This window comes from Artemia franciscana, chromosome 15 (assembly GCF_032884065.1).
Source record: "Artemia franciscana chromosome 15, ASM3288406v1, whole genome shotgun sequence".
NCBI classification, from domain to species: Eukaryota; Metazoa; Arthropoda; class Branchiopoda; order Anostraca; family Artemiidae; genus Artemia; species Artemia franciscana.
The window spans coordinates 29,019,890-29,046,405 of NC_088877.1; the positions used below are offsets into that span (position 1 = coordinate 29,019,890).

General features: G+C 36.2%; 1 protein-coding gene across 1 annotated transcript in view; it reads left to right on the forward strand.

The window, feature by feature from the left end:
* Positions 1 to 19,639, forward strand: part of LOC136036305 (F-box/LRR-repeat protein 2-like) — a 102,128-nt gene extending 82,489 nt beyond the window's left edge. Inside the window, exons 3-6 of the mRNA XM_065718455.1 lie at positions 3,228 to 4,497; positions 4,831 to 4,937; positions 7,487 to 7,642; positions 17,460 to 19,639. Of these exons, the coding sequence (XP_065574527.1) occupies positions 3,228 to 4,497; positions 4,831 to 4,937; positions 7,487 to 7,642; positions 17,460 to 17,702 (1,776 nt within the window). The 3' untranslated portion in view covers positions 17,703 to 19,639. The remainder of the gene's footprint in view (positions 1 to 3,227; positions 4,498 to 4,830; positions 4,938 to 7,486; positions 7,643 to 17,459) is intronic.
* The last annotated feature ends 6,877 nt before the right edge of the window (positions 19,640 to 26,516 follow it).

The following is a 26,516-nucleotide window of genomic DNA, read 5'->3' on the forward strand; positions in this document are numbered from 1 at the left end:
TATACCTCCATGGATGCCTCTCAATGTTGAGATAGATGTAATAAGATGTAAGTGTTTATTCTTCCGATGCACAAATAATACTGAGGTAAGTGAGCCCTGGGTCATAGCAAGTCACGCAAGATTGCGTCATCCTCAATATAGGTAAACAATGACGTAATAAATAATACCGGGGTATTGAGAGGAAAAATGTCTTAATTGACGGGCCCTGAGGGTTTTTTCTCTATCTTTAGGTTTTTAAGCAATTAACATAACAAACAATGAAAACATTCCCTATTACGTAACAAGCACCTGTATCTTGAAAAAAGTCAATAATATCAGCGCCTTGAGGGAATTGCCGTTAAAATTCTTCGTGAGTAACGGTGAAGAAGAAAAGAGTAGCGGCTATGGGCCCCTCAGAATTCGTTATGGCGTCATTACTAATGTCTTAGTGGGGGGGGGGCGAATGCTATAAGGAACTTTTTTGCAATTTTACATCGTAATATTATTCGTTTTTATATACACTATTTCAGTGTTTTTAAACATCAGGGAACCCTATCGTAGAGGTTATCGTGGTTTCAGACACGCAAAAGAACAAAAAGCATACAGAATTTATATCCATATGTACAATAATACCCCTCTTTTTTCCTCCTGACATTCTCTAGTAAAAATGTTATCAAGGAATTGTTGGACAAAATTACTTTTCCTAATGTTGACAATACATTCAAATTTTGTCACTATTGTTTTGTTAATAGACTATCAGCTTGTGTGGTAAATTAGCTTTTGAAATATAACTGTTGGGATATTAGAGCTAAATTATTGAAGATTGTGAGCAAGATTTTTGAAAAAGTGGAAGTACTTTGGTTCGGTACGCCCACTCCTGGGAAAAATAAACAAACGAACAAAAAAAAATTCATATCGGTGGTCTTTTTTTAACTCAAAATTCTTGCATTTTTGTTGTTAGGGCCTCGAAACCTCTGCAATAGGGCTCCCTGATATGCTGAATTCACAGAAGTAATTGTCATCAAGTTCACTTGCTCTTTTGGGGGTGTTCTTTCTTTTTTGGAAGCTATTCAACTGCTTTTAGGCTCATAACTCTAGGTGGATGACTTTTGGTTGGATTAATTTAACATATTCAAAAGCACCATAAAAATCGAATTCTTTTGATGTACGTATTGTTATCAAAACTTTTTATGGCACTTGGCACAAGTGACTTATAGCGATCGCAAATTCTGTCGGTCTGTCTGTCCCGGTTTTGCTACTTTAGGCACTTCCAGGTAAGCTAGGACGATGAAATTTGGCAGGTGTATCAGGAACCAGACCAGATTAAATTATAAATTGTTGTTTCCTCGCTTCGAACATCTGGGGGGAGTGGGGGGCGGTTAAATCGGAAAAATTACAAAAAATGAGGTATTTTTAACAGTACGAACGGGTGATCGGACCTTAATGAAATTTGATGTTTGGAAGGATATCGTGTCTCAGAGCTCTTATTTTAAATCTCGACCTGATCTGGTGACATTGGGGGGGGAGCCTAAAATCTTGCAAAACGCTTGGAGTGGAGGGATCGGGATGAAACTTGGTGGGAAAAATGATCACAAGTCCTAGATACGTGATTGACTTAACCGGAACGGATCGCTCTCGTTGGGGGAGTTGGGGGGGGGTGCTTCTGGAAGTGCTAGGACGATGAAAATTGGTAGGCGTGTCAGGGAGCTGTACAAATTGACTTGATAAAGTTGTTTTCCCCGATTCGACCATCTGGGGGGGGGGGACTGAAGGGAGAGGATAAAATAAGAAAAATTGAGATATTTTTAACTTACGAGTGGATGATCTGATCTTAATGAATTTTGATAATTAGAAGGACCTCGAGACTCAGAGCTCTTATTTTAAATCCCGACCGGTATTAAGCTTCTGATTTTCCTTTTAAAGCAATCTATTGATTTGCCAGAGCTCATACCATATGAGCTCTTGGCTCTTCCGACCTCGTCACAAGTTCCGTATGAGCTCTTAGTTCTTTTTTTTTGTAGTGTCGGCAACTATTAGCACAAACTGCTACTTACTCGCAGTTTATTACCACAAAAGTCTGATTTTGAATTGTGACATCCCATTGCCCCTAAGAAATGCCTTGAACTCACGTTCTACAAATTTCAAAGTCTCACAGTCATTGCACTGTGTTAGTGTATCAGTCTAGGAAGTTTCCTTTCAAGAAGAAGCACGTAAAATTTTTAAAACATACCAAATCAAAGCCATCTTATGAGGGCATGGGAAGGGATAAAACCCCTTAAAATTCGTTCTTTCTGATATTCTACTTCTATCAATTACTGTTTTGATTTTCTTTTGATATTTCACATCTTTCAAGAAATACTTTCCTTTTCAATCTTCTTGTGTCTGTGATAGCTTGTTGCCGAGGACGAGTAGTGCATATCTAGTTGAAAGTTTCGCCGAATCTTGCTCTATTTAATTATTCAAAATATGTAGCTAACCATGTGTGGTTGTATAATGGGTAGCTGAAGCTAATAGAGATAGAAGAGGTTACAGTCAGAGTCTAGTCAGTTTCCGATCGTCAGAAAGGAGTACACTATTTCTTCTCACGTCTAAGGGATCGAGTTGAATCTTTCAGGAAAAATTTGTTTACTGGAGAGGGAGGGGTAAGAGGACATATAATTTTGTATTTCAAGAATGGGTGCAACATATGTTTTTCGCAGATTCCACAAGAGATTTTCATCTAGACTTTTTTCTTTTTTATGCTCTCGGACGACAGTCTCTTTGGTTAGTATTATTATATTTTACCGTTGTCCTTGAAAAAGAAACTTAATTCACTTGCTTTTCTTAGTTTGGTTTTTAAATAAGGGCAGTGTAAGTTGAAATACGATTGGTTTAAACCCTGGTTTTATTTCATGTTTGCAGGAAATGTATTGTGACTTATTATAGCTTTCATTTTGTTTCTTTGTAGATAATTTTTTAGACCGTGCTAGTTTGACGTATTTAAAAAAAAATATAATTCCTAGAATCATCAGCACAGATAATTGGAAATAACACTGCTTCATCCCTGACTACGAATACCTTCCTGATAAGTAACAATTAGAAAAGGCAAAATCAGGAATATTAAAATAGACCATATGATACTTTTTTTTAGTTTTATTTCTTCTCTTTTTTATTTCATTTTTCTTTTATCTCATTGTTGTTGTTTTTTTGGATATTGTTTTCAAATGACTCTTAGACATAATTAGCTTAAGAAGCTCTTTTCATTTCAGAACATTAGCCTGGAATTCTCAGGAGCAGAAGGGGAAAAAATATTCAGTCACTGGAAGTGTTTGGCGAATCATATAAAATACCTCACTTTCATCAAATGCAACATGAATGAAAGAACTATTGGAAATCTTCTCAGCTATTGCACATCGTTAGTAAATCTCACTATAGATGACTCTGACTATCCATTTATGACAGGGAGGATTTTCTCTGAATCAATTTGTAATTTGAATAACTTAGCAACCGTTAGACGTCTCGAAATACAGTCTAGCCAGTATTTATCTGACGCTATTCTCATGAGAATTTCTAATATTATGCCAAATTTAGAACATTTTTCTCTATCTGGTGACCAAATTACTTTTCATCCCGCAATATGGAAAAGGTTTTACCCGAGTCGACAAAACTTTAAATACTCGGATTCCGTTCTCACGTTCAAAATCGTGCAGAATATAATTGAACTGAGAAGTGAGACTCTTACATCGATTGACTTTAGCAGGACACAAATTGGCAGTGATGGTTTGATTGCTCTTTGTAAAATTCCGGATTTGAAACTGACCGTGCTCAATTTAGAAGGCTGTAAAAACATTAGCCAACCTGGATTTGAAGCTATATTTTCCGATCAAACTGGAATTATTGATCTAAATATCAACTTTTGCTCTAATATCACTGATAGTATATTTCGGGACATTTGCCTTCGGCTGGAAAGGCTTAAAAAATTCAGTTTCAGAAAAGTTTCTGGTATAACGCTGTGTGGGCTAGAGTGTATAACGCTTCTGAAGGAAGTAAGGTATCTGGATATGGGCTATTCAGATATTTTTCATGACAGACAGACACAAATTGTTAGGGAAAAATCATTGAGTGCACATTTAACCCATTTAGACTTGGGGGGCTTAGCGTTTGGTCAGTCGTTTCTAAAGTTGATATCAGCTCAGCTGAAGGGTTTGCAGTACCTGAATATACAGTCATGCCCTGTGAACGACAGCATGTTTGCAGAAATAACTTCTAATCTACTCAAATTAAATGTTTTAAAGGTAGCATATTTGAGTATATCCGATCAAGCTTTGACTGGCGTTGCCCGTGTCGTTGCCAGTGACGAAGTAGACAACAAATCAGATGTTCAAAATCGAAGTATAGATGAAAATCGACATAGAATACCACTTGGCTTAGGTTATGAAGAAGTTATCAAAACGCAGGCTCGCCGTAAAAGAGTGTTAAAAAAAACACTCGAAACTCTCTCACCAGATGTAGCTGGACCTTCTCTGAACAACTTGAAAAGTATGTAAATATATTTTCATCTTAATTCTTGGTCTCTGACATTATATTTTTCCAATATTTAAGCAACAATAACAAAAAAAAATTAAAGGAATTATAATAATTGCCTGGACTATAGCCCTGGCAATTAATTATTGCTAATTGTATGCGGGGGTATACGGATTTTTATTATTATTATTATTATTTGTTTTAGTTTGGAGTTCGGGCTTTGTTAAGTTGTGTTTAGTACTCACACTTCTGTGTTTAGTAATGAAAATTAAAAACTATCTGAAATATCTGCCAATGAAGCTGTTTACTAAGTTTTCTTTACTAATTGTAATTTTTTCGATATTACAGGATTGAAAGAACTGGACCTCAGTCACTGTGTCTTAGTTTCAGATTTATCGTTGATGTTCGCTTTTAAATTCTTTTGCCTGAAGACGCTTAGCATTGCGAAGTGTAACGTATGTCTTCTTTTTTATCATTTTAGACTAACCATGTTTTAGCTTCTTTTATTTCTTTTGTTTACTGGGGATTGTCCTTCGAGAGAATGGTATCCCATTAGTGGATTAGCTGTGATCTGCATGTAATTTTTCTTATGAATCATCGGGTCCGAAAAATCAGCGTTGTGGCAGCCGCCGCAACCTATTAAAGAACAAACTCTAGCCCATAGTAACCGAAATTTTAAAATTGCGTTTCGAATAAAACTATCCAGTAACGAAAAATTTTCATTTGAAGCTCATTAAAGAATGGTGACTATTATTTCGATTGATATTAATGGTAAAGCTTTTTGGTAAAATGGTAAAACAAATTAATGGGGATTTCGAAATACAGCCTGGAACACCACAAAAATAGGGTCAGGTCGAACTGAAAACATCATGATTGGGATTTCTGTCACATAAAACTCCATATAGGAGAATTACAGTTCCCCATCTTGAACAACGGGGAAAATTCCTTTCTGGCATGGGAAGCAGGGATCTATTTGTTTTCTTTATTCTTGCTTCTTTTTTTCTCGCCGTTAGTGGGGCCCTGAAGCGCCATAAAGATGGGTTTAAGATCTCGTTTCAATGGAATCACAATATCTAGTGCCTTTTGTAAGTAACAAAATATAATATTAAAATAAAAGGCAACACAAAAGCTGTATCTTTACATACAAGGTGATGTAACATATAATAATTAAAACCGTTGTACATTCTCTCTAGAGGGTCTTTAGAGTGAGCGACACGGTAGCGGGTAAGAGGATTTGTTGTGAATGAGTACCTAAATAGGTGAGTTCCTGTGAGCATCAGTGAGAATAGACCGAGTAGACTTATTATACTGAAGCAAAGAATTTAACTTATTTGAAGTCCTCAGAAGTCAAATTGGCTCGGTAGAAAACAAACAACGTATTAAATTTGAAAAGATTATATATAGCAGGTTTTGATTTTATTGTAGCAATCACTTAGTGGAATAGTATCCTTTTTAAGTCTTCTTTTGTTTTACTTTATATTTTTTACTCATGTAAAAAAAAAATGAAAAGTAGCGCTTAAGGAAATTTTAGTATGAAGTAACTTAATTTCTTGTGGTAATAAAATGTAAGTAAGGAGTGACCCGGCTCAATAGTAACCGAAACTCTTAAAAACGGAATTGTGATACCAATAGATCCAAAAACAATTGGATTTTTATGCGGATTTCAAATATATAAGTTTCATCAAGTTTAGTCTTAACGATCAAAAGTAGTCCTGCTTGGTTTTACGAGCCAGAGAAAATTTGTCTTATTTTTGGGAAAAAGGGAAAAGACCCCCCCCCCCTAAAAGTCATATAATCTTAATGCAAGAAAGATCACGGATGCGTTTTAGTTCGTTTTTGTTTGTTTTTTTCCCTAGGGGTGATCGTATTGACCCAGTGGTCCTAGAATGTCAAGAGAGGGATCATTCGGGCGGAAATTACAGTTCTAGTGCCCTTTTCAAGTGACCGAAAAATTGGAGGCCAACTAGGCCCCCTCCCACGCTAATTTTTCCCCTAAGTCATCCGATCAAAATTTTGAGATAGCCGTTTTGTTCAGCATAGTCGAAAATCTATATATATAAATATCTAATAAATATGTCTTTGAGGATGACGTAATCCCCCGCAGTCCTCTGAGGAAGAGCTGCAAGGTGTGAACTTTGCCCATAGTATACATATAGTATTGGTTATTTGGAAGTACACAGACGTTTTCAGGGGGGATTGTTTCTGGTGAGTGGGGTCAGGGGAGGGGGTTACGTAGGAGGAATTTTGATGCGGGAAGAGAATTTTCCATGAAAGGCGCGCCGGATTTCCCAGCATTATTTGAAAAACGATCAGAAATTAAACCAAAAAACAAGTTTTTTCAACTGAAAGTAAAAAGCAACATTAAAACTTAAAACGAACTCAAATTATTACGTATTTGAGGGGGCTCGTCCCCTCGTTACGCTAAAGACTTTTTAGCACTTTCAAAAGAGCTATTTATTCTAATTAAACGGCCTTTGTGATTCAGGGGTCATTCGTAAAGAATTGGAACAAAACTTGAGCTTTAGTGTAAAGAGCGAAGTATTGACGAGAAGGTGAACCCCCGTATATACCGGACAATTTCCGTTTCTTGTAAGTTTCAGTTTTTAATCTTATTTTTAGTTTCACTAATAATACAATTGGGAAATATTGTTAAAAATAAGTTTCATCTGATTGTTTAGAGTCAATAGTATTCAAAACATGTTAAAAAAGAAAACAATCTGAAATTTCATGATCATAAATGGACCGCTTTCTTATAAGCAAAATAGCTCCATTTGTATGAGATTCTATCTGTTAAAAAATAATTCCATCAAAATACAGTTTTGAAGCGTGTTTCCTAAATTTATCCTATGCTCCCTCGAACTGTCTCCTCTAGGTAAAGGACATACTCTAAAAAAAAGGGGAAATGCGTTTAAAAAGGACACTCTTGCTTGAACTATCACTGTATAAATTATGGTAAGATATTAATTTCTTGTCAATCTACTATCAAATACTTCATATTTTGCAGATTACTGATGAAGGTCTTGAAAGTCTAGTAGCCCAGCCTATGCCGTTAAATCGAACTATAGAAGAACTGGATTTATCTGAATGCACGGGAATTACCGATCGGGGCCTGTGTAAACTTCTTCCAGAACTGAAGCGATTACGGAAGCTCAAGCTGGCGGTAACTCATTTTTTTAAGTAGTTTTTTAAATTCTATATTCACGAAATTCCCCATGATTAAAACTACATTGCGGTGGCACCAATTTATGGAGATGTTGAGGGGGGGGGGGCAAATGTATTTTCAAAATCTGGATGGACGTTTTTTTTTAATGAAAATGCCAAAAACAGGTATTTGCTATGAAAATACCCAAAAAAATTAGAAATTTATAGTGCATGCCGGAACAAATTTTAAACTTCTGAAAAGTTTAAAAATTTGCTATGGTATATGCCGGAATGAATTTTAAACTTCTCAGGATTTTTAAATTTGCCTTCGAAGCCATTCAATAAGTATATTCCAAGGTTTAATTTTTTTTTTAAGCCATGTCTGAATTAAAAGCATTTTAATTAGTCATAGGACCCGATGCGTTTCAGAGGCCAAATTTGGTTTTTAGAATAGAATAGAAAAATAGAATTTTTAAAATTTCTGTCACAGCATGGTTGCTGAATTTGAATTTTACGTCAAACAAGCACTAGTAAATGCATATATATATGTATCATCGAAAGAACTTGACGTTCACGTCAAACGTAATGGAGTCTATACTTAGTTAAAAAGTCAAAAATAGAATATTAATAGATAAAAATTAAATTAATGAAAATACATAAAAAATATGATGAGTCAAAACTTAGTTAGAAAGTCAAAAATAAAAAATAAACAGATAACAATAAAACTAATGACTTATTTTCCTGGCTATTATACTCAACAAAATTTGGAACAGAACTCTTTCGATACATTTCATGTTTGGCGTGGATGGGAGTGAGTTTGGGGGATTTTATACGGGACGGTCTGTTGCGGGTGGGAAGATAGGGTTCGGGGATAATGGAACATAATCGAGGAATAGACAGGGTCTTGGTGCCGAAACGAAGGAACAGGATGTTCCTTCTTTCGGCCAACGTGGCGAGCTTGAACTTATCAAGTAGATAATGATATTGTACCTTCCCTTCACCATTTATGATTCTTAGGGTTCGTTTTTGGACATTTTCAATCTTATAAATATGCTCTGAAGAAAGACCGAAATGCCACACTGGACAAGCAAACTCCAGTATTGGCTGAATAAAAGAACAATAAATTTGGAGAAGATTCTTAGGGGGGGGGGCAAGAAGATTTTAACAAAAGTTTTAGAAGGGAAACCGAAGGGGAAGCTTGCTTTAGGACATTTTGACCATAGGTATCCTACTTCACGCCAGTAGTGATTGTCACCTCAAGTAGTTTAATGCATGTGACAGAGATTTTGGGAGGAATGGGGTTTGTGAAAGCAGGGGACGATTTTAAAAACTTACTGTCATAACTGACGATTTATTAGCGTTAGCCTTCATTTTAGACAAAGAAACCTCCTGTGTGACATCGTCAAGTAATATTGAGCTTTTAAGATTTCGTCGACAAACCTCAAGTGCAGACAGGTCGTCCACATACTTCCACCGTTGTGTGTGGTCAGTCATGAGGCTATTAATCATTGTAAGGAATAAAATGGGATCCATCAGGACTCCCTGGAGGACCCCACAAAAGATAGAAAGGGGATTGGAATAAACATTTTTATATTTAAGCACTTGAGAACGATTTGTTAAAAAAGAGGCAACAATTCTAACTAAAAAGGGACTCACTTGAAACTCAGTCTACAGTTTATTTACAGGGGTATTGTGGTCAATTAGGTCAAACGCTTTCTAGTGATCAGTTGATAAAAGATTCAACCAAGTATCAGGGTTTTCAAGGTTTTTGAGAATGGTGTCAAGAAGACTGACAAGGTAGCGTGAAGCAGATATCCGCTTCAGGTTTCCAAGAGTTTTTGCCTTTAACGAATTAGCTAAAAAAAAAAAAAAACTCTCGTAAATTTTTGAGAAAACTGAGGTCAAGGTTATTGGTTGTTCTCCAGTGAAATCATTCAGGCCTCCCTTCTTTTGAATTGGAGCAATATAGCCCAGCTTCCAGCACGACGGGTAGCATCCGGAATTGCTAATATCATTAAAATACTAACAAGGGGTGTTGATAGTTTATCAGGGGATACTTTTGTTAGATCAATAGTAATATCAATGGGACAAACGTTAGTTTTTGCTTTTAGTTTGTATATTTTTACATTATTTTCTTTTCTGGAATTTCGTCTTTTGGATTTTCAGGGATTAGATGGTTTTCCGAGAGAGGGGGACGTTTGCACAATGCTAGCTAGGTGTTTATTAAGCTCATTGGCTGTCTGTTCAGGTGGTTCATCCAGAAGAAAATCATGGTTCTTTCAAAAGCGATCCCCTATTTCTTTCACTTTCTTAAACCATTGCTTAGGTTTGCTCTGTTTTAAAAAATTTAATTTTTCTTACTATAACGAGAAACATTGGCTGTCTGTTCAGGGGGTTCATCCAGAAGAAAATCATGGTTCTTTCAAAAGCGACCCCCTATTTCTTTCACTTTCTTAAACCATTGCTTAGGTTTGCTCTGTTTTAGACAATTTAATTTTTCTTACCATAACGAGAAACAGCCCGACGTATTTCTTTCTTTATTTGTTTATGGAGGTTAAGGCATTACCTTTCGTTCCAAGGCGAAAAAGTTTTAGTTTCAAGTGGACGAGTCCTTTTATTTTTTCATTACTGTAGGGTTTATCTGAGGAACATACCTTCTTGGTAACCTCTGGGAAACATTTTTGGTAATTTGTCATTAATTTTGTTCGAAACAAACTAAACTTTGAGTTAAGATTTATACACGACACAACATCATCCCAACTCTCAGACGCAAGCCAAGATACAAAATCGAAAAGATCTTGACTTGTTATTGGCCGGTACAAAAATTCAGAGACTAAGTAATTTATTTTAAAAACTAGCTGTGGTTTCAATTGTAGTATGAAATGATAGCTACCACCGAGGGGAGGGGGAGGTAGTAGGAGTATTGTAAAAGGTTTAAGGTTGGTGCAAATAACGTCCGAACTGGTTCCATCTTTTGTAGTAGGGAAATCAACAATTTACTTAAGCTTCTAATATTTGCACAGATAATTAAGACTTGTTTTGTTTGCTTCTCCTGCAATAAAAATGCCGGCATTTGGTTACTTTGTCGTCACAAAGTCAAGACTTGCTTGTAGCCTATCATAAAAATTAAGACGAGAATAAGCATTCTGTCCGGGTGAATAATAAAATGACTAAATTAGTGTAATACCGAGGCAGGCATTTGGGCTTTGTAGATATCCAAATGAAGTCATCGCTATCACCTAGAACAGGCACATGGATAAGAGTTGGGGAGAGGCAATCCATTGCGAAAACCATTACTCTTCCTCCTTTTTCCCCAGTGGGTGGTCAACCGGGCGTAGCTTTATAAACTCTTGAAGACCAGTCATTTTAAGGAGATCTGGATTTTGAGTCCGGACTTCAGCAACCACAATTATATCAATATAATTCAATTTAGCTGTTGCTTCTAACTCAATTAACTTTTCAAAATTCAAACTTTCGGCGTTCTTAAGGGGGGAAACGGGGAAATGATAACGTTTTTTAATCATACTCTTGAACAACAGATCTCTTCAAAAAAAGCTTTATTCTAAGGCAGCTTTGGCGGGTCGTAAGTATTAAAGCTAATGCTGGTAGTGGGGAGAACATCACAATTAAATATTATAATTTAGTTATTGTAGGAAGGTTTGTCGCAAGGCTCAAACTCACCACTCTGGACCGATAGACTACTAAACCAGTTTCGAAGTTGGAGGGGAAGAGGTTCAATTTTAAAAGTTGGGGGTAAATTGAGAGAGCCGGGGGTAGAAGTTTCCTGGTGTTCAAACGATTGTGCAAGATTAGTTTCTCTTCTAATACCTGAAAACTTGTTACTAAGTCGGATGGTGTGGCTTATAGCCGAAACGTGAGAGGCTGATATTTTAAGAAGGATAGATCTAGGGAATTGGGGAGAGTCGTTGAGGTAGGAGGAACGGGGAGAGCTCCAATGGGAACTGGAGAGATATACTGAGCCCGTCTGACCCGCGATAATCGCGGGTCTAGGGCAAGTTTTTTGGCACCGAATCGGTTCTAGGATTATTGCTTGAAGCATTGCCCCCATAAAAAACCTGACTATGGCTTTGCATATTATGATCGAATACTGGACCACGGTTAAAACGAGACAAACGGTCAAAATACTTAAAGGGTACTGAACGATTAACGTGATATTTTAGATTCTTACATTTTAAATCACTATGAGCAAAACGGCACAACTTGTTGGCACAAATCAACATAGGGCAAGGATCGACATGATCGACATTTTAAGTTGTTGCTTTGTACTGTTTATACAGTTCTCTTTTTTGTTGAAGGAGCCTCCTTCGAAATATCTGCACACTTTATTTACATGGAATTTTCTCGTCGATTTGGTTGTTTCTTGTTATTAGTAAAATTTTTGTTTTCGTGAATAAGGGACATTGTTCACCAAGTTTGTGCAAGTTGCGTCAGTTGACATAAAAAATTAACACTTCTCATAGTTTCACGTCTTCCAGTAATTCCTAGTAATTCTGGTAATTCAGCAATTTTCACGACATCCTCACAACTTTTTTTGAATAGCTGTAAATTCAGAGGGTCGATTTTGGTGTGTTTCATCAACAGGGATCGGGCTTGAGATTCAAGTTTTGCTTCCATGCTGTGGATCTTATTTTCAAGTTGCAGGATTAAATTGTCTTTTGAAAGGCAACTCCCACAACTACTTTGACAATTTTGAGGGGGTGGGTTCTAAAAAGGTGGGCAAAACATATTTTTGAGGTTAACGAGAGAGTATGTAGGTGTATTAGCCTCAGGGTGCTCAGTTACAACAGCCATAACACATGAGCTGCCTTTCTATTTGGGGTTTTCATTGCCGTAATTCTGGTGTGGCTCCAGCGCAGGAGGGATGGAACTATAAAAGGCATTTCAAACACTGAATCGTCACACCTTTCCCACACGACCTCTGACATCCAGGGCAGATATAAGTAGATCTAGTTCATGTGATATTCAGTGTGCAATTTCACTGGTAATAAACTAATTAATAAGTACAAAATCAAATCAGTTTGTGGTAACGAACTGTAGTAAGGAGCGACCTGGCTCAATGGTAACCGAAACTCTAAAAAAACGAAATTTTAATACCAATAATTATATCAAAAGAATCGCATTTTAATGCTGATTTTAAACCTATAAGTTTCATCAAGGCTTACCATCAGTCATACCATTTAGTCTTACCCATCAGAAGTTGAGAGTCTGAGAAAATTTGCCTTATTTTAGAAAATAGGGGGGAACATCCCCTAAAAGTTATAGAATCACACCATCAACGCACACCATGGTATGATTTTCTTCGCGAAAATCGCCCATCAGATTCATCGTATCAGAGAACTTTACTGTAGAAGTTTCAAGCTCCTACCTACAAAAATGTGGAATTTTGTATTTTTTGCCAGAAGACAAATTGCGGGTGCGTGTTTATTTGTTTGTTTGTTGTTTTTTTCCCAGGGGTCATCGTATCGACCAAGTGGTCCTAGAATGTTGCAAGAGAAGACAGATCACGGATGCGTGTATATTCGTTTTTTGTTTTTTTTTCGGTTTTTTTTCCAGGGGTGATCGTGTCGACCTTAGAATTAGCCTAAGAATCGGTCTTAGAATTTCGCAAGAGGGCTTATTCAAACGGAAATTGAAAGTTCTAGTGCCCTTTGTAAGTGACCATAAAATTGGAGGGCACAAAGGCCCCCTCCAGCTCACATTTTCCCCTCAAAATCACTACATCAAAATTTTGAGATAGCCATTATGTTCAGCATAGTTGTAAAACCTAATAACTATGTATTTGGGGACGAAATAATCCCCCACATTCCCCGGGGGATGGGCTGCAAGTTACAAACTGACCATTGTTTACATTTAGTAATGGTTATTGGGAATTGTACAAACGTTTTCACATGGACTTTTTCGCGGTGTGTGGGGGGGGCTCGGGGGAGGGAGTTTCATGGGAGGATCTTTCCATGGAAGGATTTATCATAAGGGAAGAGAATTTCCATGATTTCCTAGCATTATTTAATCAAAAAAAAAGAGAAAATAAATTTCTAAAAAGTTTTTTTCAACTGGAAGTAAGGAGCAGCATTAAAACTTCAAATGAAGAGAAATTACTCCGTATATAAGGGAGTTCGTCTCCTCCTCAATATCTTGCTCTTTACGCTAAAGTATTTTTAGTAATTTCAACTATTTATTCTACGGCCTCAGTGGTTCAAGGATCATTCTTAAAAAATTGGGACAAAATTCAAGCTGTTTTGTACAGAGCGAGGTATTGACGAGCGGTGAACCCCCTCATATTATACAAATATAGAAGTTCATTACGTAAGTTAATTCATAAGTTACGTATATTTATTACTAATAAAAACGTTTGTTAAAAAATAAAAAGTCCTAGTTGCCTTTTTAAGTAATCAAAAATCGGAGGGCAGCTATGCTTCCTCCCCGACCCTTTTTATGGCACTTGGTATCTACCAAGTGACATATAGCGATCGCAATTTCTGTGTGTCTGTCGGTCCCGGTTTTGCTAGTTTAGGGAACTTCCAGATAAGTTAGGACGATGAAATTTGGTAGGCATATTAGGGACTAGACCAGATAAAACTAGATATAGTTGTTTCTTTGATTCAACCATCTAGGGGGGAGCAGGGGGATGGTTAATTCGGAAAAATTAAAAAAAAGGGTATTTTTAACTTACGAACGGGTGATCGAATCTTAATGAAATTTGATATTTAGAAGGATATCGTGTCTCAAAGTTCTTATTTTAAATCCCGGCCGAATCCGGTGACATTGGGGAGAATTGGAGGGAACAACCTGAAATCTCGGAAAACGCTAAGAGTGGAGAAAAATGGGGATGAAACTTTGTGGGAAAAATAGAAAAAATTAGTTATTTTTAATTTACGAACGACTGATCTAATCTTAATGAAATTTGATTTTTAGAAGGAACACGTAACTCAGACCTCTTATTTTAAATCTCGACCGGATCCGGTGCCGTTGGAGGGAACTGGGGGATCCGAAATCTTGGAAAAAGTTTAGATTGGGGAGACTGGGATGAAACTTTGTGGAAAAATTGAGCACAAGTCCTAGATACGTGATTGACATAACCCGAACAGTTCAGTTTAGAACGCTTAGAGTAGAGAAATCGGGACGAAACTTGGTGGGAAGAATAAGCACAAGTTTTAGATACGTGATTGACATAACCAGATTGGATCTGTTGTCTTTGGGGGAGTTGGGGGGACATAATTTGGTAACTCGGAAAAATTAGAAAAATAAGGTATTTTTAACTTGTGAACGGGTGACTGGATCTTAATGAAATTTGATATTTAGAAGGACCTCGTGTCTCAGAGCTGTTATTTTAAATCCTGACCAGATCCGATGACACTGGGGGGGGGGGGGGGGGGGTGGGTGGAGGAGGAAATTGGAAATCATTGGAAACGTCTAGAGTGGAGAGATCGTGATGATACCTGGTGAGAAGAATAAGCACAAGTCCTTGATACGTGATTGACATAACCAGACCAGATTTGCACTCTTTGGGGGAGTTGGGGTTGGTTAATTCGGAAAAATTAGAAAAAATGAGGTATTTTAACTTACTGACGGGTGATCGGATCCTAATGAAATTTGTTATTTAGTAGGACCTCGTGTCTCAGAGCTCATATTTTAAATCCCAACTGGAACCGTTGAGATTGGGGGGGGGGAGACCAGAAATCTTGGAAAACGCTTAGAGTGGAGAGATCTGGATTAAACTTGGTGTGAAGAATAAGTACAAGTCCTAGATACGTGATTGACATAAGCGGACCTGTTGATGTCCATTAAGATATCTTTATGTATGGCTATGAATAAGGTACTCAACGTAGCGAGTGAAAAGAGTAGAAGTAGCCGTCATAATGCTATATTTGTGAGGGCCAAAGGTGTGAATACGTGGAAGGAGGTGACCGAAAGTTAGTGATGCCGGATTTTTTCTTGCTGAAGATTGGGATCTTTTCCTATTTTATATATAAAATTCAGCGTGTTTTTGCTGTCTTTCAATGAATAAGCAGTTAAGCTATTTAAACTTGAAACATGGAATTTTACAGACTAACCTTGGAACCATGGCATTGGTTGTAAAATTTGTGAATTCCAAACACCACTGAAAAAATCCGAAGAAACTCGACCTGAAGTAATGCTATATGGGGGGCCTAAACCCCGTGCACTGCCTAGGCAAAGTGAATGTACATTTGTTAGGGCTTAGGCTAAGGAAAAATGACTGGAACGAGGTAACAAAAGCCCACAAAGCAGAAGTTTTGATAATCACAAGCAACAAGTAGAACAACAGGGAATTTTGTTTTTGTACGACAGTGGAACTCGAAAATCATATGAATATTTTGACCCTATATCCAAGGGCCGTCCTCAGCAAATACAAATAAATATGAAACAACTTACGTTAACATACGACCTTTAAAACTATAAACAAAATTTAAAGAGTCCCAGAATCCTCACTTCAATGAAGTTCTACCAAGAGTCCTGGTTGCTATCGTCGCCATTTATGTCTCGATTGCTGTCAAGCTGGTCCTGTTACTAGTATTTATACCTTTTTAAAATGAGGCTATTCGCAAGGGTCAAAGGCGCGAGCTGCCAATCATAGCGAACGTATAGGCACGGCAAAAGCCTGCAAAGCAGGCCTTTAGCTCAAAAATTGGCAGCACTGTCAACTGCTTTGTTAATTCATCTCTGTAAAAAATGTATATTGGCGGTTTGTTTGTTTAATTAAAATAAGTTTTGGAACTTTTAAAGCTAGAAATATGACACTATGTGCAGAATAATTTTGGAACCATAAAATCGGAAATATACTATTAAAAATAGAAGAAGAAAAAACATAGATTGTAACGTTGCGAGAACTAGCGTGCTGTAGGCGAAAGGGCTGGGATGTCGGGATGCCGACCATAGGGATTAAAAGGAGGTAGTGCAAAGCATGTGTGTTTTGTTTTCAAATAAAGCATTATGTTATCCTATCCGAGTACCTTGTGCATTTACAATAACAAATGATTAAATATCGTAAATCATTGAACTCATCCCTAACATTTCATGTACTTTTATTAATAAATTTTTTATTCTATAGTTTTAGATCCTTTTCTTTTTCTTTCTTTTTCTTTATTTCATTCTCTAGTGAAATGTAACTCGCTCTACAGAGAATGAGATAGAATAACTATTCGGTATTCCTAAAAACCAAATATTTGAGCAAAAAATAAAATAAAAACCAGTTACTTCTTTTATGCCGAAATATCAAAATATGGTAGTATGAGGCAAGAAATTGAGCCCGATCCTTCAGGAGTAAAATCACAAATGTCATGTAGTAACTGGTATTGGCTTTAATGTTGCCAACTTATGGTTTGGTTTTGATATGTCCCACTGTTCTTAGATGCATGAGCGTGGCTTCTTTTTTTCTAAGAATTCTAATTTTACAAAAACAAATTTTGGTTTAATTACGTTCTTAGCTTATATTTTTAGCTTTTACTTTCCAATTAATTGTGACAATTCAGTCTACAGTGTTTTCAGTTTTTAATATTCAGTTTTTAAATACATTTTTAGCTTTTACTTTCCAGTTAATTGTGACAGTTCAGTTTACAGTACATTCAGTTTTTAATATTGCTAATGTGCTAAATATCTAACTTCTTTACTTTACATAATTTTTGGTTTCGAATTCTGATGAAGCACAATTTCTTAGGATTTTGCATTGCCAGAAACCAAAATTTGATTTAGCTTAAGGGGTTAGAGATGCCCTCCTACGACCCATACGATGTCTGAAAGAGCAAACGGACTATGAAACAGCCAAGATAACTTGTCATCTCATTCTGTTTTATTTCTAGGGTTGCATTGGTCTAACTGTAAAAACGATCGAAACAGTGATGACGTACTGTCCACAACTTCGGTGTTTGGATGTTAGTGGCTGCTGTCGAATACCTTTAGAAAGTTGCTATTCATTAAGGGACGCTTTACCTCTGCTTAGAATAGTACAGCAAGGTACAGGATTGCTGGTCTGCAACCCGCCATTGCACTTCCCGGCTGAAGGGCCACAAAACGGAGATCAGCACCGCCGGTTTGGACCATAAGGGTCTAGTGCTGTCATAATTTACTTACTTTACTTGCCTCTGCTCGATTGTGCTTTACAGGGACTAATGGCTGGTGGGCTACCTGGTTTGAAGGCAATGAAGTAGACCAGTACTTCCTTTTACGTACCTATGTTGCTAGATTGTGCCGGGTTTTCTTTGGGGTTTCTTGTTGCGCAAGATTTTTTTTTTTTTTGTAAGAGTAGTCCGTTTGTCTATTTTATTTTAAATTTATATATATTCTGTGGGATTTGAACGTGAATTTTCATCTTTTGAAAATTAAGTTTAAAATAACTTGTGATTTTCTGCCTATTTTTGAAGTTTGCCATCGATTTTTAAATCAAATCAGGATTTGTGAGAACGTTTCAATTATAACTTTTAGAAAGTGTACATTTTGTGATGTGAAATTCAGTAAACGCGCATAAGGTGTTGACTGTTTTCAATAATTTCCTCTTTCCTTGTACTTACTTCCTTGGGCTTTTTATTTTGTTTTGTATTTCTTTTGTTTCCTTTTTTCTAGAAGCTTTTCAAAGGGTTAGTTATTGTTGTGTTTTCTTTTAAATTTCGTGCTAAATTTTAACTGGATTGGTAACTGTAATGAATAAATAAGGAGAAAATAAATACAGCAAATCGCTTACAATAACCAAATCTTTTAAAACGGATTGCTGATATCAGCCATCAACGGATTGTTCTTCCATCAAGTAGTGTTGATGAGTATTATTCATATTTAACCTTGATAAACATCATTCAATAATTATGTTATATAGATGTAGTGGGGAGCCCCAAATTCGAAAAAAAAATTGTTTTATCCTACGCCAGTTTTTGTTTAATATTAAATTTATTGCAATTAATTTGAAGCAAGAAGTTCTGTGTTGTGTTGGTGGATGGTGGGAACCGTTCCTTTTACTTTCAATGAGAGAAAGTTTTATTTTAATCTATCAATCATTCATACATAATATACTAAGTATAAATATCTATAAATATACTATGTATACAATATACTATACTATATTTATAATATATAAATATACTAATTAAAAGTATAAATATATGTATATATATATATATATAAGTATACAAATATCTGACAGGGAGGAAAACTCGTTTTGCGGCCACAGCAGCCCTTTTTCTGAGGCCCCAACCAAATGGGAATTTTTCCTGCATTATAAGGTTCTTTCAAGGAATCTTGTTACTCTGTCTGTTTTTATCATTGGAAATCATGTTTTGTAAACCTATACAAATAAATTTCTAACTGTCTGTAAAAAGAATCTTGATTGAGCCATGTCTCTGGCCCCAGGGATTCCTCCTTCTTTCTCAGGATCGCAACGCATTATTACAACGTTAGATTTTAAGAGTAATTGTGTTATGATATTGCTTTAACGGCATATGATAGGAGTCTTTTTATGTATTCCTTATAATATAAGACAAAAAAATTGCATTGGCTATGAGTTTATCTTGAGAATAAATGAATGAATTTATTCATGACCCGCACGCAAATAAGTATAAAGGTAGAGTAGCAATAAAAAAAGACACAAAAAATACATAATCAACAATAAAACTATGATAAGACGGTGTGAGGGTATAAAGAGGCATATTGCGGGACTCGGAATAGTATTAGGTGTAGATACTTTTATTGATATTAGAAGGATACTTTACTAAAAGAGGGAGATTCTTTTATTAGGAAAATTTGCTGATGGCTGATGAAGAACATGGAATCGTCAACTTTTGTTGGCCCAAATGAACAAGTGCTCAAAATTTTAAAGAGGAGAAAAAATAGTGTTTATTACATCTGGACAGAAAGAAAAATTGTTTACTCATTTAAATGGAAAAAAATCAGCAAAAGCTATGCGCAAACCTGCTTGATTTGGCTTCAGTTGAGTTATTATTATAATTGTAACGTTGTTGTTCAATCAAATACATTAATTTTTTTACGTTCCCGACATATTTTAATTTTATTTAGAAGAAACGCTTAATTTGTTAAGGGAATATTTTCAAAGTACCTAATTTCTAATTAATTGAGATTAACCATTTTCTTCCGCCGATTGCATGATGCACAATTGTCCTAATACGGTCTTTTGTATCTGAAGAGCGGACATTCATGGAAGTAGTTCCACCATACCACTGTGCAACACAGTCTGACCATATGAGCCCTGTTTTTCGTACTTGATGGGTAATGAGCCTATTTCTACTCCAAGCTTTCCATGTGAAAGCAGTGAAGACCTCTTTCTTTCGCTTTTCTATCATAATAGTTTCAAATCAGAACAAAAGCTTTCCTTTTTTGATATTTTAACAGTGTGTTCCTGGATTCTTGTTTACGATGGGCTTTGGTTCTCTTTTTCATAGGTTGACCCTAAGGGAGTAACCATGATGTATGGAGTGGGGGGGGGTAAAAGTTTGGCGTACATAGGAGGATCTGGAAGGGGGAAGAGTGTCATTAGGGACATAGAACCCCGGAGGGGGATACGGGGGCCCATACTCTTACTCAAGACCGGTAATGGAAGAAGCAGTTTGCTCGGGACCATTACATAACAGAAAGAATATCTGACCGGCTGTAGGCGTTACAATTTTTGGAACAGAAACAAGTATCGTTGACCTTCAAAAGAACCAGTTTTCTCGGTACTATTAGGGTGTAAGCAAGAATATGCCTACCTAGCAACCAACACAAATCACTTTAGTATGCATATTCGTGGAATTCTGGCGAAAAAAAACACCTTGAAACAACGCACTGATATAACTTGCTTGTTGGCTAAAATAAATTTAAATTGTTTGCTCAGTTGATTTACGCATCGGCCTTGAAATTCTGGGAAACATACCAAGAAATTCATGGAAACAAAGATGTGAAAATGATGCCGAGAAATTCCCGGAAATGTTTATCTCCAGGTATAGAAATTGCATATTAACTGGGCACGGAAAGGTGATGCTGAACACAAGGGTGCATGCACTCGGAGACAATACATTGATAGCATTCGCTTAGAATGTATTTCTTAGAGCATAATAATAGTAATGACTTGTTAGCTCAGTTGATTTGCACGTAGTTATTTTGCCACATGAAATCTTGGGTCTCACGTTCGATTCCCAAACCAGACAAAAATTTTATCAATTCAATCGAAAAACTGCTTCGAGGCAAAAAATTGGTCATTGGAAAAAACATTTCACCATCTATAACTGTAGTTAACATATGTAGTTTTATAAACGTAGTTATGGAGACGATAAAACGGGGGGAATTGTTATTCTGTGTGGTCTTAAAAAAGTTTCAGTGCCGGGAATTGAAGGATAGTGTTCGCTTAGAATGTATTTCTAAGAACATAATAATAGCAATGACTTGTTAGCTCAGTTGATTCGCACGTTGTTCTTTTATCACATGAAATCTTGGGTCTCACTTTCGATTCCCAAACCAGACGAAAATTTTATAAATCCAATCGAAAAACTGCTTCGATGCAACTGTTCCGATCCGATGCGCTGTTCCTATTCATGTCTTGATGATACGAATTTGGGAACAGCATCCCTCTTTTTAGGTCAAAGCAGTAGTAAGCCTCAAAAAAGGTACAATGAGGATAGCTAAATTTATTTCCAGCAATGCTGGATTGAGCGCCAATAACAACATCTACTAGATATTCCAGTAACAAGAATATAAGTGTAACTCCTGTTTCCTTGAATCTGGTCCTGATCCCTAAAATCAGAACCAGGACCTTAGCTATTACCTCTCACCAAGTTTCGTTTATATCCAACAGCCAATCCGGTAAATATACTGGTGGTGAGAATTTTAGGGATCCCTTCAGCCGAAACGGAATCTAAAAGCTGGATCTATGAAGCATATACAGACTTAACTATAAGTTTGACTGAGATAAAACGAACCGGTTCGAAATGTCATGTTCTTAGTCTTTTTGGTTGTAGGTATTTGCCTGCCAAATGTCAAGCTAATTAAAACAATTCAGTAGAAAAGGTGGATATTAAATCCATTCCCTTGGTATCTCTAGCCCAACTACCTATCGCAATAAGTTCTTAGGAGTCTGAGCGCAATAGATAACTTTAAAGGGAGCTGAGTATTTTTGCATAACTGTTCAGCTGACCCTTTTTCGCTCTTCACGCAGAACAAATTGAAAATCATTGCGTGGTTCTTGACCATACTAAGAGTTGGTACTGGTAGGAGAGGGTATCTCTCTCCTAGGAGCGGAGAGGGTTGCAGACCCTCTTTATGCCTTTTATAATAGAAATCAAAAATGGTTGAGTGAAGCTACTTCAAAGCGTGGTATAACATGACAACATTGTTTCTTCTAAAAGATTGAAGAGGAAGAAGAAAGAGTGGTGCTCGAAGGGTTTTGCCATTTGGCTAAACCAATCATGTGGACTGAAAATCATTGTATTATTCTAGTTCCAACAAGGTATATCCTTCCAACTTTTCCTCTAAAGATTTAGTACTGAAGAGCATTTGGGGTGGGGGTAGTCACCTGCCCATTTTATACCCTAATAAGATAGATCGAAGTGTTTGTGCGATTCTAATGCCAACAAGGTGCGACATGCCTATCAATATTTTACATAGGGTCTAAGACCATTTAATGTGGGCATTATATTTGCCTCGTCGAAAAGAACTAAATGATCTAAGTATTTAAAAGTTTGGAAGGCCAAAGCAGAATCAAAATCAGTATTTTTACTTTCAAACTTTAGAAATTTGTCTGTAAAAGAATTTTGTTTAGCATCCCGCACTACAATCGGTTTTGTCTTTCCCGGGAGTGAACAAAACATTAGACGTTTAATTCAACTAAACAAAATAGAACATATTAGTTTCCAGTTTAGTTGTAAAAAATTAGATAAATAAAAGCAAGTTTTTTAACTGCAAGTAAGGAGCGACACTAAAACTTAAAACGAACAGAAATTATTCCGTATTTGAAAGGGGTTGTCCCCTTCGCAACGCCTCGCTCTTTACGCTAAAGTTTGACTCTTTCTCACAACTCTTCTTTTTAAAACAATAAAAACTTTAGCGTAAAGAGCGAGGCGTTGCGAAGAGGATGGGTAAGACTAAGTCGATGTGTAAGACTAAACTTGATGAAACTTACGTATTTAAAATCAGCATAAAAATGTGATTCTTATGATGTAACTAATGGTATTTAAATTCCGTTTTTAGAGTTTTGGAAACTATTGAGTCGGGTCGCTCCTTACTACAGTTCGTTACCACGAACTGTTTGATTTCCCAAGTTTACCGTCACGTGTAGGGATGCATGCTATTATCGTAAAAATGTCTAGTTCATTTACCTGGCTGATCAAAGAGGGGGAGGGGGTTTGCCTTTGGTCCTGTAGAAAATTGTACATTGGCCGAACGTGTTAACAGCTGGAAGAAAGGGTAAACGAGAACATCTTTCAATAGACAAATGTCTATAGCTTGAGAATAATTATGACGATTTTGATTCTGTTTAGGTCTCCAAACTTTTCAGTACCAAAGAATTTATTTCTTTGTCACTTGAAAAACTTGGCGCCCACAATATGTGGTTTACCATAATCTTTTAGGGAAGCAATTGAAATAAAACAACATACTACAATTATTGATACTGAACTATCTATGTTATCAATAGATTTATAAGACTTCGCAACGAAAATATTTTTCATTGCTTTTGTCGTATATTTTCTGGTCATTCCTAGAAGTTTCACTGTTTTCTAGTGTCATCGGACAAGTGCAATTGTTTCTTCTATCGTTGCAAAAAATGCCATCATTTTTACGATACATTATTAATAACTGCCAATTTTTCAGTGATAGGCACAAGCATGGATGCTGGAAAAATTGTAAGAACTAATATTCTAGAAAAGTTGTAACATGTATGGATGGTGAAGGGTGTAAAATGACTTTAGAATACTGGAGTTTATAGCTTTCTTCTATATTTTTACATAATTTGCAGTGTTTTTATTTCTTTTATTTATGTCTCCACCGCAATATTCCTGTATCCCTGTGTGTATCAACGTTGCATGGCTTTGATCATTTCTTGGGCCCATTTTTGTGTCTACTATCTGAAACATTGATGATTATGAATATATATATACTATTTGTATTATCATATATGTACGTGTCTGTTGCGATTTTCTATGGATACAATCATCCCTGGTGGTCATGTAAGTCATTGGAAAAATGGGTAATCATTAATTATTTAGTATAAAAACAACGGTACTCTCTGAAACAAAAACTATGGGATTTCGTCCAATCAAGGCAAAAGGACGATGATTATTGTCGTGATGACAGAAAAAATCAATGGCACATTGTATTTTGACAAAAAAAAATCAATAAAAAAAGTTAAACTTTTTGCAATGACAGAAAAAGACAAAGACACCTTGTTTGATGACAGAAGGAACCAACGACTTAAAAAGCGGTGGCGAAATAGTTCTGGTGTAAGCTGTCCCTAAGCGTCTGACAATACCCCTAATAATGGACGAAAGGCTAACCTCCAGTTTCTTTAGAAACAGGAGAGTTGTTAAAACTTAGGAATAATATGTGATATAACTCTTCTCCCTCAGTCTCAAGCACGGAAGATAAAGTAGCCAACTCAAACGTAAGCACAGACAGGAATGTCGATGTAAAAGTAGATGGCTAGAATTTCAAACCTGTTAGGAATTAATCTTATTTAGAAGCCTGATTTTTCTATCTCTTATCCTAGGGAAATATTTTTCTAATGGCGCAAGGGAATCGTCCTCCATTTAAATCTTTTAGATTGTAGCCCAACTTCAATTTTAAGCTTCTGCCTTCATGCTTGCTTGAGCAGAGCAGAGCGGTTGAAAAAAAGGACAAAAACATAGTCTTTCTCCCGCAACACAATCTTAAATTGCAGAAAGCAATTATTCAATTACAAAACTTCAATAGCTTTTATTCTGCTATAGTGCTATAGTGCTAATATAAGTGCTATAGAACATTCACGTATTAAAGCAGCCTTTTTTTATGTTTTTCTTCTGGCATGACCCTTTAATTTTACATCAATTTTCAAACCATTACAAATTCTTCAGAAAAAGAAGTGATTTTAACCTTCAGTGAGCTTCATTGGCTGATAATTAAGTTGCATCATATAGGATCATCTATGTTACTCAATTGCGAAATTTCAAAATTGTAAAATTTACTTCCGATATTAGGTAAAAGCATTTCAAGCTATTTCACAAACTTATTATCCATACTTTTGGACTGCATAGTAGCAACGACCTATAGTAATATCTATAATCTATAGCAAAAATTTATAGTATTGACCATGGTGCCTCTAGCCAATGTTGAGAAATCAAACTCAATAGAATTACCATGAGGACCACATTGCTATATGGTCAGGAGCTGAAGGGTCATCGAACTTTAGGAGTCTTCTTGAAAGTTACACATATATTTTCCGCGTATTCATTTTTTATAATCCCTCCCCCTATATTGGTGTTTTCGAAATAAATTCTTCAGTCTTACAGTTGTGAGATAAATCTTGAGAAATCCGTCAGTTTCAAGTTTTCTTAAAGACTTTTACAATGTTTGCCTCCGATACTTAAGTAAAATTGTTTCAAGTTATTTTATAAACCTGTTATTCCTTCTTTGGACTTCTTAGTAGTATCGAGCTATCGTAATGCCTATTATATATGGTAAAAATTTATAGCTGGGACCATGGTGCCTCAAGCCAATATTGAGAAAACAGATTCGATAGGATTGCCATATTACTGTATGATTAGGATCCAAAAGGTCACCGGGCTTCTGGTCTTCTTGAAAGTTTCACATATAATTTGCGTATGTTTATGTTCTCAAAATCTTCCCCCCCCCCCAGTGTTGGCCCCTTTGAAATAATTCCTCTGTATATTGTTGCGAAATAAGTCGTAAGGACCCTTAAAACGTTCTAATCTAGTCCAGATTGTCGTGTAACATATGCAATTTAACAGATAATGCTAGTTTAGATTTCCTGTTATTCAAAAACTATCAGTTAAAAGTTATTTTATAATAGTTATTTAATACAGTATAAAACCTACCAAGTTTTCAGTAACTTTTGACCCTTAAAACGTTCTAATCGAGTCCAGATCGTCGTGTAACATATGCAATTGAACAGATAATGCTAGTTTAGATTTGCTGTTATAAAAAAACTTAGTTAAAAGCTTTTTCATAAAAGCTATTTATTACAGCATAAAACCTAGCAAGTTTTCAGTAACTTTTTAAAGTTGGTACTATAATGCTGCAACACGACGAAAACATTCACATAATCCAGGTTTATCAATGATATTGAGAAAGTATCCAACTCCTCTTCTTGAATCCATAGTGTTCTCTATTACCCATCCAGTTGCACAATTGACAAATTGAAGACAATTAGCGTAAGTGGTCCTCCCTGTTCTAAGGAACATACAGAGCGCAAAGGGTTGAGAAGTTAGTTTCCCGCACTACAATCGGATTTGTCTTTCCCAGGAATGAAAAAAAAAAACATTCGACGTTTAATTCAACTTAAACAAAATAGAAACGTTTAGTTTCTGTAGAATTTTCCCAAGTTTGTAGCTACGTCTAAGGATACATGGTATTATCGTAAAATTTTCTTTTTCCTTTATGAAGCTGACCAAAGAGAGGGGGTCCTGTGTTCGTGTAGAAAATTGTACACTGGTAGAATCCGTCAAAAGTTGGGAAAAAGGGTAAACGAGCACAAGCTTTTCAACCCTCTAAAATATAATAGATTTCATTCTTAATTTATTATGTTGATCATCTTAAAAAAAAAATTCTAGCTCTACCCTTCCCTCTTAAACTGACAACTGAGCTCCCTGAGATGAATTTCGATAGATTAATGAAATTAATGATGATTTCAAACATCTCGATGCCTATTATGAATGCAAACATACTTGTTT